The 16,677-nt window shown below is 37.7% G+C and overlaps 3 protein-coding genes across 4 annotated transcripts; 1 reads left to right on the top strand and 2 right to left on the bottom strand.

The window, feature by feature from the left end:
• Nucleotides 1–130: 130 nt before the first annotated feature.
• LOC131787500 (dnaJ homolog subfamily C member 21-like) lies at nt 131–2,581 on the bottom strand. Its single transcript, XM_059107964.2, has one exon. It carries the CDS (start codon nt 2,432–2,434, stop codon nt 689–691), a length of 1,746 nt encoding a protein of 581 aa, XP_058963947.2. The 5' UTR covers nt 2,435–2,581; the 3' UTR covers nt 131–688.
• Nucleotides 2,582–2,665: 84 nt separating this feature from the next.
• On the top strand, nt 2,666–5,589 carry LOC131797111 (sperm axonemal maintenance protein CFAP97D1). Its single transcript, XM_059084002.2, has 5 exons — nt 2,666–2,858; nt 2,962–3,042; nt 4,168–4,341; nt 4,694–4,747; nt 4,989–5,589. Exons 1-5 carry the CDS (start codon nt 2,766–2,768, stop codon nt 5,244–5,246), a joined length of 660 nt encoding a protein of 219 aa, XP_058939985.1. The 5' UTR covers nt 2,666–2,765; the 3' UTR covers nt 5,247–5,589.
• Nucleotides 5,590–5,992: 403 nt separating this feature from the next.
• LOC131768271 (BRCA2-interacting transcriptional repressor EMSY-like) lies at nt 5,993–16,626 on the bottom strand. Of its 2 annotated transcripts, XM_059090950.2 has the most exons (15): nt 16,563–16,626; nt 15,770–15,855; nt 15,605–15,662; nt 15,160–15,201; nt 14,966–15,040; nt 14,392–14,549; nt 13,804–13,908; nt 12,435–13,306; nt 11,513–11,768; nt 9,687–11,343; nt 8,901–8,983; nt 8,388–8,467; nt 7,943–8,041; nt 7,519–7,584; nt 5,993–7,159 (listed from the first exon to the last, which is right to left on the bottom strand). In XM_059090950.2, exons 2-15 carry the CDS (start codon nt 15,828–15,830, stop codon nt 7,094–7,096), a joined length of 3,678 nt encoding a protein of 1,225 aa, XP_058946933.2. In that variant the 5' UTR covers nt 15,831–15,855; nt 16,563–16,626; the 3' UTR covers nt 5,993–7,093. The 2 variants fall into 2 exon arrangements, with proteins under 2 accessions (XP_058946933.2, XP_058953782.2); XM_059097799.2 differs by lacking the exon at nt 15,160–15,201.
• Nucleotides 16,627–16,677: the final 51 nt, after the last annotated feature.

Below are 16,677 nucleotides of genomic sequence, written 5' to 3'. Positions count from 1 at the left end.
ATCATGGGGGTATTTTGCTGAGCAATGTCACGAATGGAAGTGAATGAGGTCACGAAATGAAAAGACAAGAACGAAACGTTTAAATCTGAAAGGAGCGCTTGTTTGGTTATAACATGCAAAGATCTGGCAATACTATTTAATACTCTGAATAATTTATTCGTATAATATGCATATTTTCTTACAATTTGGGTGATTAAAATATTTCTGCAACATATTGCAGTTAGTCCAAGAGGTAATTTGATACCTTCCAAGGTAGGAGATCAGTCCGATATTTGTTATTTATAATATTGGTTTGCGTTAATATTTGTTATTTATAATAGTGGTTTGCGTTATAAGGCATCATAGTAGATGTGTCTTGCGTAACATGATTAGCGCCATTAGCAACTCAAATCTGTAAATAAACATTGCCTTATTTGAACAAGTTAGCTCTGGAGACAGAATATTGTGGAGAAAAGCACCTTGAGGGCGATACATGTCAATTAAACCAAATACACCTGCATAGTTTTACGACTTAACAAAGCCAAAAAAATAACCTCGCTTGATTCGGCTCGAGTTCTGCATACTTTACGGGTCGGAACGCATTCAACCTCGGAAAGTAAAATCGTCAAGAACCCGTGTCACCAAAATATGTAAATAATAACTGCTTTTAAGTGGCATACTTCGAAATTATAAAGTTAATATTTCAAGCTTAACGTTTCTTCTTGCCTTTCTTCTTGGCTTGGCGTTGCGACTCACCCACTTCACGATTTTTGTCCACGTTCAGTGCATGTCCAAGCTCCTTAATGTGTTGGAACATTTTATTTCTTGTCGGAAATGAATCTTGGCAGACGTTGCACTTGAAAGAATTTGCTGCTGGCTCTTTACTCGCTTGTGGCGATTTTTTATTACCTTCTTTAGGCTTTCTTTTCTCTGTAACGGCACCAGTCGTCTGTCTATCGCCCTCAGACTCTTGTGATTCCAAGTTCTCTTTACAGTCTTCCGTTTCTTTATTATCAATATCACTTGTTGTTATCCTGTTTTCGTTTGACAAATTTTGCGTACTATCGTCTTCATGTACGTTTTCCTCGCTCTTTTCATTGCCTGTAGTTTCCTCCACCTCTCGTTCATCTGATTTTGCTTCCATTCTATTGCTCTCTTCGTTGGCGGCGTCCTTCTCTTCCTCTCCCCTTTCCAAATCTCCCTCTCCGATTCCTGATAGAGCTCGTTTCCTCTCGTGCAACACCTTTACTTTGTACCGGTTGTTACCTTTAATTCTCATAGTAGACAGATCTACGGAGTCCATCAGATTTAATTCTCCAACACTCACAAAATCTGCGCAAGTTTCGTCGACACTGTGTTGTCTCTTACTCAAATACTCTGACTCTGTTCTGGCATCGTAATCTTCATTTACGCCATTTTCTCCATTGTGTAACGCAAGTTCATCCATATCTTCACTGTCGGCCATTTCTCGTTTGATTGCAGCGACTTTGTCTTTGTGTTTCCGCGACTTCTCGTGGTTAACTAACGCCTTCTCTGTTTTAAATGCTTTATCACAAGCCACACAATAATATTGTTGCACTTCCTCTTCATCTGATTGGCTCTCATTGATGTCATTATCTCTGCCGAATTCACTGTCAAGATGAACATTCATTTGGACCAAGTCCTCCTCCAGTCCGGACAAAGAGGCCCAGCTTTCTTCTTTGTACGCTTCAAACATCTTCTCCCTTTCTCGCAAGGCTTCCAGACGTTTTTGTTTTGTAATTCGTTGCCTTTCCTCGTCTTTTTCCTTTAGTAACTCAAGATATGCTTTGACACGCTTGTCCCTTTTACGAACGAATTTTACCAATGCGCGAACTTCTTCATTTCTCTCTTTTTTTACGGCATCTCGGATTTTCTTGTTGTCTTTTTCCATCAATCTTTGAACCCTTCGATTGGGTGCTTCTCTGAGGTCGTATTTCTCTAACCATACATAAGATTTCAGAGTCGAGTAGCTCTGCCAGTGAGCGTAAAAAGGTTGAACAACTTCTTCATAATCACTCGTGGATGTTCCAAACTCAGGTACCTCCAGATCTTGACCATCCGAAAATTCAGCATCTTCTTTAGTAATAATTTCGAAAACATTGGCATAAACCGCATAAAATCCTTGTGCGTCGTCTCCAAAACCGCAATACACACTGGCACTGAAATACTTCATCAAATTGATACTGTTGTCTACATAGTCATCTCCTCCTCTAATGATTTGTTCGCGATGTTTATCATACCATGCTCGCTCTTGTGGGTCTATAAGCACTTCATAAGCTTGTTGGATCTCTGTGAATACTCGAGTACTTTCCTCGGAGTTGTCAGTATTTTTATCTGGGTGCCATTTGAGAGCAAGTCTCCTGTAAGATTTCTTTATCTCAGCATCACTTGCGTCTCTTTCGACCCCCAATATTTCATAACAACAGCGGGGCATTTCAAAATCGTGGCCCTCCCAGATCGCGGAAATGAAAAAAAAGTCCTCTTCGTAATTATGATTTATATGGGGAGAAAAGATCCCGTAAAAATGAATATTTTCAAAGTGACCTTCTCATACCACGTTTACCGATGATGGCGAATTTAATATGGCGGACAGCTGATTGCGCATGCTTACCTGACCGCTGTTTCAAAGATTGACATCGCAAAATCAGTCGCTAAGCAACGGTACGCCAGGAGCTAAGGTCAAATTGTCTCAGTCTCTTCATCTGAAGTTATTGCTGTCTCTCTCTTCAGCTCATATTTGATTTTCCTCATCACTGAAAATCAAGATGCATAGATCCTACCAGCCAATTACGCCTGCCAATAACAAGCTTCTAAAGAAAAGATGGGACATGAGTAGCTATAACACGCACAGAAGAAAGGTTTGTTTCAGTTTTGTGCGCGTCCTAAATTATTTCGCGGCACAAACCGCGGTTTGAGTTTATTTGCTTTAATGCCTTTCCTGATGTTTTGTATTATCTCTAGGTTCAGTCTGCCAAAGCAGTTATCGACAACAAACCTCCCCAGACTTATATGCATTTGCATCTAAAGTTAAAGAAGTTACAGGTATTGTGAATGTTTGAATTGAATGGCGCAATAACGCAGAATCTTTTTTCGTATCATACCAAGGTATAGTACATCTAAAGTTGTGTAAACAGACGTAGAGAACTATCTGTCTGATTAGATAGTATATTCAAAAGAGGTTTGTGTTTGGACGATTTTAAGCACAGAGTGGGGTGTAGAAGAAATACGTGCAGATGGCCGGATAGTTGCTAATTTTACGGGCGATTAGCGTGTATTGTATTGACAATGAATTGATGTTTGTTGCAAAGTAGTTAAAATTGCGAAAGGAATCGTTGGCTCTAATCGTCCACTCTCTGGTAGAAATTTCATGGCATCCTGCTGTTTAAGATTACTGTACCATTACACCACTTTAGTGCTTTATTTTGCGCAGAATTGTCGAAAATCGCGAAGGTATTTCGATGTTTTCACGCCAGCTGAAACACGACGGGTAAATTTTTGCAGTTTGTTCCTGTTTGTTCAGAGTCAAGTTACTAATTGAAATGATGAACTCACTTCCCCGTGTCATCGAAATAATATGCTCGCGTTAGAATACAGCTTTGTCTTCATTGAATATTGTTTACTGCTTTTGAAATGGAAATTTTGATCGAACAAAGCGAAGTTATGTCCAAAAATGTTGAAATCTCATTAGCACATTTTTCTCAACGCGTCGAGGCACGTAAGAAATTATTTAGCTATGCTAATTTACAAACAAACAATGCTCTTCGTCCTTAAAGGGAAACCTAATTGAACGTGCTTTCAACCCGCGTCTCCAAGGCTCTAAAGATGGAGTCCTGAGAGCAAAAACTTAAGTGAACAAAGCCTGAAGTTCATGCATGAATTGAACGGCGATCAAATTTTGGGAAAAGGAAATGACATTGGAATGAAACAGAGAACAGCAATTTGAGTCCATTTCAGTTATCTCTTGTTTAGAATGTTATACTGCTAAATTAAGTCGATACACACGAATATTTTTGCAGGTGGGATATTTCTGATAAAAAAATTTGTTTTTGAATATATATCAATTTTCTGAGGCACATTATCAAGTAGTTTTAATCTCCTTGGCAACAGTTCAAGTATTTTTGTTATTTTTTATTAACCTATAACAATGACTAAAATCATTCTTTTTAGGTGGAGGAAGAGAGATTAGCCACTATAGAAAGAGACAATCGTATTCTGCTGGAAAAGATGTCGTTTGTTATGAGGACACGAGGCAGAGTTGACAACAGAAATGATTATGAACACAAGAGTCTGAACAAGACAAAAAGACAGAGAGAACTCCTTAGAGTTACTCATGAAAATCAGGCAAGAAACAATAATGGTTTATGGAAAGGGCTTTAGACTGCAAACAATGCCTTTGATCTTACATTGTTTTTGCTGGGTTGCAAAAGAGTTAAGCTAAGGTGTACCCTTTGTCAAGAAAAAGTTGACTCATGAAGAGTAAATTTAATGCCAGATGCTGGTGTTTACAACCTTAACCAAAAATTCCTGGCAACAAGGAAAAGGGGGGGGGATGAGGAGTGAAATTCTCCACATTTATCCACGTTTATCTTTGACTCTCATCTCCCATCCTGTACTGCAAAACCCTACAAGCTTTTTTTTTTATTTTTTTTTCATTTTCATCAAGTTTTCATTGATTTTATTGCTATTTCTGCAGGCTATTTTGAAGAGGATAACTGCAAAAGAACCACATTATAATCATCTTCAATGGGTAAAGAAGAGTAACTCTGTTGTACCATCATTTGTTTATTCTTGTAATCATGTTAAGTAGACAGATACTTCAAACATTTCCACTTCATTTCCCAAACAAGGGCTGGTTATTGAGGCCTTAAAAATGATGACTGCACAGGAAATTGCCTTGAGTGGGTTATTATTCTGAGGAGGGTGGGGTCCCTGGGTAGGCTGTTAAACCCCTAGCTACTGAACTGAGTATTTCTGATCATGCTTTTCAGGAGGATGAATGGCAAATCAATGAAACATATATGGACAATATTTCCAAGTATCCAAAGGATTGGTACAAACAGCTGATGAGCAAGAAGAAACCAAAGGAAGGAGAGAAAACTGAGCGAGCTAAAGGAGACAAGAGACACAGCATATATTCTGTGGAAAGTGGAAAGGAAGGTAAGAACAAACCTGAACCAACTGATAATGATGAAGGTGCAGACGATGGAAACAAAGTTGAAGAAGACAAAGAGGCTGTTAAAGAATAATGGCAGTACTTAATTTATGAATTATGAGAGTGCAATGTTTAAGATTTATTATTTTATAATCCGTTTTAATTGTACAAAAGATTTTTTATCAGACGAGTGTGATAATTTGAATTTTGTTACCTTTGCATTTTTTTTTCTTTTCAAAAAAGCAATTTCCATTTTTCTTACGACTTTAAAAGTCTACACCTCAATATATTTCTTTGCTGTAAGAGGAAATGAAGTAAACTCTTTCCACTTAATGTACAGCAAATATGTAGTTTCTATATGACTGTAAAAAAAAACCTTTATTTAGAACCTGCTGAAATACTTTCTGCAGCTTTGAATGAGTGAATTAATTTTCTTTTTAAAGCTGAATTTTTGCAACTTTTTTTAAAGGACAACTAAACTATTTTTCAGAGTGTGACAGTGAAGCCTGAGGCTGACATGAAATAAAGTGTGAACAATCCCAAAGCTTGCATGAATTTATTTCATTATATTTTTTTACTTTGATTAATGTGAAGCACCAAAAGTTTGAATTTGGTTAGAATTACTTACACTGAGTAACTGTTTGAAAAAAAAAAATTTAAGAACCAAGTGAGGGTAGCCAATTTTGTCTGAAATTGTGTCATAATGCAAAAACTGGGCAGCACACCCTTTTTGAGAATTCCAAAGAGTACCTCACCTAAATTCCCACCCAGGAGTAGGAAATGTCCTAACAGCTTCAAGACACAGAAACCAAGGATACACACTAATTGTTATTACTGCCCTAAATTGCCCCTAGAAATTAGAGTCCAGAAGAGAATTTTTTTGTGATCTGAACCTGATTTGTCTTCTCTGGACAAAAGTGGTAAATGTGGAAATGCTCTAAGCTTAGACATGAAATGTCAGAAAAGCATTCAACATTGGCTCTTTTGTTTCCCTTTACACTGAACACACCAACATGCTGATGAGTTGCATGAAGCGGTTTGTATTCAACAACACATACCATCATTGCTAAAATCATTGCTGGTTAAACAGTGCAAAACAGAATTCTGTATTTATTTAATAAGATTTCCCACAGCTAACCCCTCAAGTCATAAGTCGGCAAATTATGTACAAAATTTAGCAAACTTACAATAAGTGAGCACATTTCAAGAAATTTGCGCAAACAACATCCTGAAAATACTCGGAAGACTGTTTTACCTGCTTTCTCAGTGTAACTAGGTAATATAACATGCTGTAGCATCAATGTTCAGTCAAAAATCTCTGCTGATACTGAAAGAAAATTTTAGAAGAACCTCCTTTAAAACCTTCACTAGGCACTTGTTATGGGCTATGAATTACTCTCTTTTTCATAATACATGTGTTTATCAATGCCACTCCAATTTTGTCATGGGCAAGAAGACTTACTTGCCTTAACAAATGGCAAACATTGGGCAGACCAACAATCTGAAGTATTTAAAAAGGTGCATTACTGTACATTTCACTGACATGCAAACTAAACACAATTGGAGAGGCAACATAGAAAAAACCCTCTTACACAGATATCAATCACATTATTGACAATCGTAATGACAAGTACTACTACTTCTGGCTGAGTGGACAACACTGGGTAGTCCTTTGTCTGAATACTCTTTTTTTATTATCAGTTAACAGTCATATAACATAACCTTTAAATGCATCGTGTCCACCAGAAAACTCAACAAATGTACATCTTAAACAAGACAAGGCATAAAAAGTATTTTATACACAGAGTTAAGTATGTCATAAAATTACATTTTATATACAACAATTTGCTGCTAGACTTTGTAAAATGAACAATTCAGGAACTTCCATGAGTTTTTTTAAGACAACATTTGATGATTTGAGGAAAATGATCGATTCATCTTTTACATGCTGCCAGGTAATTCTGTCTTTGATGCTTGTCTTGGTTTTTTAGCAGGAGATACATGACACTGAAAATAAAATGAATTCCCCAGTTCAGAATGGTGTTTATTGATTAACTAAAATGGGACTGAAAATTAAATACAAAAAGGGATATAATTACGTTACTGAAAATATCAAATTTTTTATTTCATTCTTAATTAACAGGCACAATTTGTATGTTGAATACTAGAGATGTCTGCATACCCACAGAATTGTTCATTGTAACCTCTGCAACTTGACAATGCATGATAGGAAAAAAAATGTTTCCTACATTCAGAATGCCAATCCAAAGACAACCCCTTTGGTAATATGCAAAATTCATCATTAACATGTATAAAGTTACTCTACATTGAAAAAATATGCATAAAACATTTCACAGAACTGTTACCTTTTCCCATCTCTCTAACATTTTTGCATACTCTGCTTCATAAAACCTGAACACTTCCTCACAGTCCTGCAAAGAGAATTTATAAGTAACTTAGAATAGAATTAAAATTTTTGTGTTATGTTTGAAAAACTGTAACACTTAGCATGTTAACAAGGCTGTAACAATTTAAATTTGGACATATTTTTAAGAGGTATTCCAGAAACACTAATAGAATAGAGGGTTTCTTCCATGTTTACATGACCTCTAATCAATGAATCACTACGATAGTCGAGAGAATTCTTGCAACTTCTGCAAACCTGACACAGTAACTGTTACCAGTTTGCATAAATGTCCTGAGTTCTCCCTTCCTTCCTAAGTTTAGATAAGTCTATGCAATCACGGAAAAAGTCCTCTTTTGCCTGAAATAAGACAGAAATCAACTGACCTGTCGGACATGATGGCCAGGAGGGTTGTATTTTAAACAGTTTGACTTCACCAGCAGCATATCAGAATGAAATTCACTGTACTCCTGGTATTTCCCAGACTAGAAAAACACAACCATATATTATTATACCATCAGTAATCAATTCAAAGCTTCAACATCCTTCCCCCCCCTCTAAGCAACCCACAGGCATTTGACCATTGTCTGTGCCTAGTGGGGGGTGGTTCAAACCATTTACTTACCACTTAAGTATGAAATTAAACATAATAACATTTATTTAAACTGTTGTCTTCTAATGAAAAAATGTGTATAAACATTTTATATTCAAATATTTGACCACTTTCAGAATGGCAGCAGAAGTTTTGACAGAAAGAATAGCTGTCATGAGCCAATCAGATATAATCATGCAAAAAAAGTCTTGCAACAGACAGCAGGTAATGGTACTAACCTCTAGTTTCACTCTAACCGTTCCAAAATCCATGGGAGTTTTTATTACTTTGTAGTAGCCAGGTGCATCAACTGGGTCCACTAAAAAAATAACAACAACAACAACAACATCAACAACACAGCTAAGTCACAATGTACAGTAGATTGATTCATAAGAGGGATGTATGACAAAAAGGCATTCAGATGCTGATAATAATACCATAGGAAAACATGTCAATTTCAATCATTATATAAACATTAATAGATCTTATCATTATATGATTAACAAAGCTGAAGGATGAACAGAAGCAAGTTGATGAGAAAAAACATTTAAGAAGACAAATACAATTCACTGTACGAAGGATGCAACTAAAAATTCATTACATCACAAGTTTCCATAACCCATCCAAACTTGGCCCTGTCCAAAAGTGTATTCCTTCATCATTTGCATGTGATTTTTGCAAAGAACAAATGATTCATTTGGGATCTCTTTTTTAGCCGAGTTAATTTATTACTTATTGTCAGTCTACTTTACCCGGTTTGAGGAACCAAGTGGCAGCACTGAAATCACCTTTCCGTCTTCCTTGGCCACGATAGCTGGCAACTTTCTGCAGGACGCTGAGGAAATGTCACCATAGCTTTATCAGGATCAGTCAATATCTAATGAAACACTCAGTAACTACAATATGACCAATGGCTAATTCATCATGCACAAAACCATCTCAAAAGCAGTGATGACTCTGAAAGCACCTTGGATGACAAAATTTGACCAATATCGCAAGATCATGATAGAGTAAAAAATTGTTAGAATAAATTATTTTTATAGATAAATTACTCAAATAAGGGTTTCAGTAACCTTTTCCATAAGCAGCTGCCAATGGTGTAGTAGGCAGCTGTACTTGGCAAAGAGGCCATACGGCAAAACCAAAATATGAGAGCCTGCTTGCCGGCTAAATAGATGGTGGTACCTGTAAGAGGTCTCAGAGGCACTGGTAGACAGCCAGTAACCATCTTTCTTGGAAATCCCCACTTAAGATAATGTTTAAGGGAGCTCTGTCATCATTTATTTTGGGTCATTTTTCTTTTAAAATTGTCTTCAGAAGGAAAGGAGAAGCTAAAGAAATACAAATGAGCTAGGAAGTAGTTAACAGAGAAAGCTGAGGGAGCAGATGATGGATTACAGATGAGATTTTAAAACACTACTGTAGCATGCTTCTTTTTCCTACTTTGTAGATTACCAAATCATCATGGAACTCCCTTGAACATATGATTATTTATAGTCTATGTGACTAACAGATCCACCTGAAAAAAATTAACAAACCTGAGAGCACCACGCACCCAGCCACTAATTTGTCTTGGTGGTGACACATCAAGGGATGAAGGAGGTTTTCTCTTCCTTCCACTGGTTCTAACACTACCAAAAGCCTCAAGAGCTTTCATTTCCTTCTCTGTAAGCTCCAATGTGCTTTCAGGGATACTGTTAGAACTACTTGTGGATGTTGACAAAACATCAATGGGTGCGTCAGAAACATCCCAACTATCATCTTCAGATTGTGACAAAACACTCAGGCTTTGTCCTTCATCAATGATCTTTCCAGAGTGTGACACAGAAGGTGATGGTTCAGTTGTGTCTTTTGTTTTTTCCTCCAATGTAAATGCACTGGGAACAAGAATGGGGGTTTCCTGACTAGAAGATGGTAATTCACTTAAAAATCCTGATGAATCATCAAGCTGATGATCATTTGTTGTTGTATGTTTTACTTCTTCATGTTTTTCAAATGAACTTCCTTCCATGCTTTCCACAAAGCTTGCAATTATTTGAAGGGCATTTTCCACAGGAGGCCCATCCTCTGCAGATGTCCCAGTCACATTCTGATCATCTTCCTGAACACCTTGAAGTGATGACTGAATGTCTGACTCCAAGTCAAATTTAAAAGAATTCTCATCCTCATTATCCACTTGTGAAGACTCTGAATATATATTTCCAGGTAAACAATCTTTTACTAAATCAGATATTCCACTAGAATCATCCAATCTTTGAACAGTAACATTTTCCATGGATTTCTTAGCGTAATTTCCTGCTGTCTCTATGTCTTTAGTTGGTACTTTCTGCACATTTGATCCATCTATATCCAGGAGAGAGACTCCACCATCTTGTAAAGATACTGGATCTACAGCTGCTTCTTGGCAGTCTTCCACAGTTTGTGGCATTTCCTCAGCACCATTATCTACTGGATTTTTAACAGGTGTGCTTTCAGCAATATTTTTGAAAAACTCCGTAGCTGATGGTACCTCAGGTATGTTGCAGCCTGCATTGTCAATTGTTTCAGAACAGATTAGAAGAGAATCATCCTCTGATGACGTATTGTTATCACATTCAGTCACAACGTTTTTTTCATTTGTCACTGCCAATTTGGAGCTCACTGCAACATGTGTCTTAGAGTTTTCCACTATGTCTGAACATTGCGATTCAATGGTTGCATTACTCTGATCTGTAGAATCAAGACCACAATCTTGTCTTTCTGGTACTCCAGGGGAGGGCTGCTCCCCTTCTTTGTCAGGAGGCAAAACTGAAGCTGCTACACCCTGAGAGACAGCTGTATTTACAGCTATTGGCACTGAAGACTGCAGCTGCGATGCAGTGTGAGCAGTTACTCCAGTAGCCACAGGAACCAGAACAGTTGGAATAACAGCTGGAACATTCTTAACTGGTGCTGGTAAGATAGTTGGAAGCTTCCTAATGTTGCCCGAATTGGAAACAGCAGTTGGAGCCACAGTTGATGGTTTTGGAGGAGCAGGAAGAATAGTAGGGAGGGGTCTTGATCTCACCTGTGTAGTGACAGTTGCAGTTGTCAGACTGGGTGCGATCTGTGTTGGAGATGATTTAGGACAGACAGTGGCTAATGCTGGTGATGTTTTGGTGTCTTTCTTGGAAACAGGTTGAGAGTGAGAGGCTGATGAGGAAGTCAGAGGGATCCCTAATAAAATATCAGAGAAGGCAATGAATAACAGAAAAAACCACACTTACCAACCATTAATTACATATATCTATTACAGAAGGCTACATGATTCAATGCTTTGGCTAAGAAGGCTGAAACAATCCCTGTGGAGGGGGCACAGCTGAGTGACTAAAACAATTATACTTACCTTGTGTCTTGGTTATCACTAGCCCCTGAGAGGATGTGGATGGAACGATATTGGAACCAGGTTGTAAAGGGGCTGGCACAGACAGAACCACTCTCTTTGCACCACCTACTAAGGTTGTCATAACAACTGTTTTGGATGCTGACGAAACTGACTGAGTAACAGCACTAGACACTTGAGTTTTTGATGGAGCTTGGGATGTGACTGTGCCAGCAGTTGTGACTACTGCTTTGTTCACTGAGGTGCTTTGAGTTACCACCTATTAATACAGCATACATAAAAAACGTACATTATATCACATATTGGTTAGACTAACATGGCTGCTGTAGCCATTTTCCATGAGGTGAAACCACTAAGAGTATTAATATTCCACTTGTATGAAATACCCTTCCATTCCAAGTTATACACCCAGCATTTTGTGAGGTCTCCTGGGAGTTCCCTTGGTATAAATTTAATTTAACCTTTGGTCCAGAAAGCCACAGTGAGGGTAAAGTATCCTACCCAAGAACACAACACTGTGACCCAGCCAAGGCTTGCACCCAGAACTTTCAACCTTTCAACCCATCCAGCAGGGCCCTACTTTCTCCCATCAAAGAGCAAAATTATCAGAGAGTATAAATTTAATATAAATTCAAATTATAATCTGGGTTAAATTCATACAGTAGAACCTCAAAACAGGAAAAAGGAAATCATGTTCGACTGACAAGGAAGCAGATCTGAAGGGAAAATCTTACCAGTGTGGATGCTTACAGGTGTACATTGTATGAGTGAGTACCACACAAATTATCTCATTTTCATTAAGCTGCAGCTATTATCATGTGTTGTCACTGCTTTGAAGATGATCCTTCCTTGTTTGTTGAAATGTTCTTATTGTAAATGTTGGGCCGGTGAGAAAAAATTGTAAATAAGACTATTTATTACTTACCTGAGAAGTTGCCTTTGTAAGACTAGAAGGACTACTGCTTCCAGGAACCACACCAGCGACAGTTGTTTTACTGAGACCTGTTGTCATGACAACAACAGGTTTACTCCCACCAACACCTCCAGTTCCTGGAACATGAATGACACGGACAACTGGCTGTGTGTTTGACACAGGTAAGGTAGAGGAGGCTTGAGAACTAGGACTGGGTGTTACCATAGTAACTGTGGAACAGGTTCCCATAGTAGCTGGTGTGACTGACTTGAACTTCACAGTTCCTGGAAGAGGTTTGAATCTGGCAGCCGCAGGTTTCACTTTGTGTCTTGCTGCTAACTGAGCTGCTGTCAAACCAGTTTTAAGTGTCAGTCCAGCAGGACTCGCAGTGGCTACTGGACTTGAAGCTCCTGTTGAGACATTCTTCACTGCAGTGGACAATGGAGCTTTTGAAGTAAGCACTGTCTTGGGAGGCACTCCAGATGCAGTTTTTGTTTGAGTCTTTGGTGATGACTGTGTCACAGCTGTTTGGACCTTTGCAGGTGATGATGTTGTCGATGTCATTGCCTTATAGCTCAGGATTGTCTTGGTTTGGGATACTGCCACTGTCTTGGTGAGAAGTTTTACTTGTGCTGCTGATGCAGGAAGATTTGTGGTACGTGGGACAGCTTTGATTGTCCCTGCTGGACCAAGAGATTTACCAGACTTAGTCATAGTGCTCACTGATGTGGTCTGTTTGGTGAAAGCTTTTGACACCAGGGAGGGGGTGGGGATGGTCACTTTTGTAACTGGCTTGTTGAGGCTCGTCACACTTAAACGTCTTTTTCTCTTTGGCTTTCCATCATCATCATCATAAGCATCAGCATCATTTGATGGAGTTCCACCTATAGAAAAAAATAAAATGATTAATTTTAAAAACAGTCTAGTGGCCTCCTCCACATCCATGAAGTTCCACCTATGGAATGAAATAAATACACTTAATTTGAAAAACAATCAGTTGGCATCTCTACATCCACCAACAATACTTCCAGAGGTGATTAGAATCTAGGCATGTATCAGAATATCATGACATCATCTGGCAAACAGGTCATGGGAACGGCTATAGATGTACCTATCAGCTAGAGTATATATCCTAATATATCTCCCAAATCTCTTAACCCTTAAACTCCTGGAAGTGATGAACATGCAACTTCTCCCAATAATATACATACCTTATTTAGTAAACAGGTAATGAGAATACTCAAATTAATCAGGTAGAAGTTGTTATATTGATGGGTAACACCAAATTCTGGTAAACAATTTACAAGGAAATATGTATCAGCTTAAGGCAAAAATTAACAATCAGATCTTGGATAGGAATTGTACAGCAGATCTTGGATACCTGTCTGAGGTTGTTTTACGGCTGCCGTGGTCTTACTATTTTGCTGGCTTGTCAGTGAAGATGATGTGTTAACAGATGCACTTGAACTACTACCAGCTTTATTAGCTAAAACAGAAAAATGAAAACCATACAACTCAATGAATTCAGTAAAGCAGATCATCAGAATCTGAACCTGATATGGCAATAAAAGTTATTTGATACCCAATATATGTGCAAACATTGTATTTACAACTGAATAAATCTGAATTTAAGCTCTCTGCCGTGAGTAAAGTAGCAAGAAATAATTTACGAACAACAGTGATCAGAAGAGGAGGACATAGAGTAATTGATTATAGAATGAGTTTCCTTTTTCATTTGAGATTTTTGGTTCCAGATGGCAATGTTTTCACAATTTTGTCATTGATTGTAACTGACCAGGCTAAAGCCATGACAGTGATCACACTTTTAGATAGAAATCAACAATATTCTGGGAATGACAAAATAAATCAAAATTCTTATTGTTTGGGTTTCTCTTAAAAACTTTGTTTTGGATGACTTTAGTAGACTGTGCTTGGTTTAAAATCAGAGTAGATTAACCCCCTACATTACCTGATGAAACAGGAAGTTTAGCATTTGCTGCAGCTGCAGAATTTGCAGCAGCAGTTGCTGAGGAGCTGAACACTGTTTGTGGAACAAGGCGTGGCATGAGTGGTACAAGCCTTCTCCCCTCTGCTGCCCATTCTGCACAGCTGCCTGCACCATAAATACTAGAACAGTATAAGAGAGAAAAGTGTCTAGATTGTGGGTAAAACAGTAGGTGTTAGACATCTATTAAAAATTGTCAAAGGAACTTGATTCTGTAACAGATCAGACAACAATAAGGATGACAGACTAATAGTCTGTTACTGCTAGAATTTGGCCATGAGTGATTAAGAGTATTGTTTCTCCTCTTCAACAAGATGTTGTCCATCGCAGAATACCGTCTGCAATTTTTCAGGTTTTGCTAACAGTTTACCAACATCCCTTTATACTCCAGGGTGAAGAGATTCACTGAAAGAGTCGAGTGTCTTGCCCTAAAAAAACTTATTTTTGTGAACTATCTGCCTATTTGTCCTACCTGTAAGGATAGCAACTCATGACAGAATTACTTATTTTGATACAATGTGCTTAATTATTTCTGTACCTCTCAGCCACAATGCCAAGTCTATCATCACTGTAGGCTCTTCGGACTTCAGCCCTGTGACGCTCAGTTGAAATACTGTTGGAAAAAAAAAAAAGATCTTCACATAAGTTTTAAACAATACAATTAACTTTGCAGTGGTTAACTATATGTAAGAAATGTAGAGAAAATTGCAATATAGCTTTTCAAACCATTACCTCAGCTGAGTTCCAAGATCTTGCAAGATCTTCTTTTTAGCCCTGTTAATATTCAGTCAATGATGGATTTCAATATGGAGAAAAAGGCAAAGGTGTAGACTATATTTACAAGACGTTAAAAAAAATAACAGCTTATTTTAAGGTAATTTGATATATTGAAATTAAGGATGGAATGAATGAAAGGCTACTCTATTGTTCAAGGTAAGTTATTCATAGCAGTCAAACCCTTTCACTCTCGATGATACCAATCAGAAATCTCTCCTAACAATATCATTACATTACTAAGCAGAATTGTCAGAAGAGACCCAAAAGATAAAAAGGAGCCATTGTTTAACTCGCACCAAATTCTCAAAGCTGAAAAAATTAGAAATGCATATCTGAATCCTGACTCCACAATTCTTGACATTACAACTATTTATTGCTAAAACATAACTTCCACACTCACCGACTTAACTCTCCCTGGGCCCTGAAAGCGCTGATAATGGATGAATATGCCTCTAGCTCTGAAAATAAGTATTCAAGTCGTTTCAGTATAGTCTGACTTGTCAAGCATCATACAAATGTGCAGGAAAGATATAAAGTAAAATCCAAAAATACAAATTCAGCTTACCAAGCCTCCTGAGAATACGCTTGGCTTCATCTCGACTAACATCCATCATTTCTGCACACATTTCCTTTAAAAAATCTTGACCATCCCTATCAAGCACGAAATTTGACCAAGAGAAATATAAATCTAAAATCTCCTGACCCCTTTTAAAAATAATGTTTTCAATCAAATAAAGTCCGAGCAAAATCGAAAGAACTCTTGATCTTCTAAAGATACGAAAGTAACACAGAAGAAAACCTTTCTCCAGTCTACAGCTGATCACAAAAGTTAAGAAATTACGCTATCTTAAATAACGTTTGAGTAGAAAAATCAGTATTATTCCAAGTTTAATTCCAATACCAACAGCACGTGCAAATATCAAAATTTGAAGCATCGATAATTGCACTCATCCGCGTGTTGCTCACTTCCCCTCGGTATTACAAATAATGTGAACAAAGCAATGAAGATCAGCTGTCTTCTTCGACTTAGAAGAAGGTTTTCGCAAAAACAAAACTCAACTTTTTAAGACCTTTAAAGCCAAAATTCTCGAAATTTCTAGTGTTTCTGTTATCAATAATTCTACTTGGAAGAATCAAACAATAAAGGGTTAAATTCCGAGCCTGATATAAGAGCTCCAAGTTACAGGTTAATAACCTTCACTCCACATCTTCGATGGCTGGTTTCTGGCCCGCGGGTGAATCAAATTTGAATAGAATTCGTTTGAAACATTGCAACGAAGCACAATGAGGGTAAAATGACGTGAAATCACAATATCATTTAACAACCGTAGAAGTAAAGTGACAGATGGTGACATTACCTAGAAATAAGGCGTTACTACCATTGGCAATCAACGAAAGCAAACCGTCCGCCATATTGATTCATCACATGTTATTACGCGTGCGTTATTGTTATTTACAAAGGCATTTTCCTTG

The sequence above is a fragment of the Pocillopora verrucosa genome, chromosome 6 (assembly GCF_036669915.1).
Source record: "Pocillopora verrucosa isolate sample1 chromosome 6, ASM3666991v2, whole genome shotgun sequence".
NCBI classification, from domain to species: Eukaryota; Metazoa; Cnidaria; class Anthozoa; order Scleractinia; family Pocilloporidae; genus Pocillopora; species Pocillopora verrucosa.
Note: the sequence above shows the minus strand (reverse complement) of the source record. Positions and strands in the feature narration are given on the sequence as shown.

Bases quoted from the DNA above. Each gene is read 5' to 3' on its own strand.
- LOC131797111 (XM_059084002.2), top strand. From the start codon at position 2,766: ATGCATAGATCCTACCAGCCAATTACGCCTGCCAATAACAAGCTTCTA. The intron at 2,859-2,961 runs GTTTGTTTCAGT...TATTATCTCTAG, and splicing joins ATAACACGCACAGAAGAAAG to GTTCAGTCTGCCAAAGCAGT. The intron at 4,748-4,988 runs GTAAAGAAGAGT...CATGCTTTTCAG, and splicing joins ATTATAATCATCTTCAATGG to GAGGATGAATGGCAAATCAA.
- LOC131787500 (XM_059107964.2), bottom strand. From the start codon at position 2,434: ATGCCCCGCTGTTGTTATGAAATATTGGGGGTCGAAAGAGACGCAAGT.
- LOC131768271 (XM_059090950.2), bottom strand. From the start codon at position 15,830: ATGTGTGCAGAAATGATGGATGTTAGTCGAGATGAAGCCAAGCGTATT. The intron at 15,041-15,159 runs GTAATGGTTTGA...TTTTTCCAACAG, and splicing joins GATCTTGGAACTCAGCTGAG to TATTTCAACTGAGCGTCACA. The intron at 8,468-8,900 runs GTAAAGTAGACT...TTATTTTTTTAG, and splicing joins CACTTGGTTCCTCAAACCGG to TGGACCCAGTTGATGCACCT.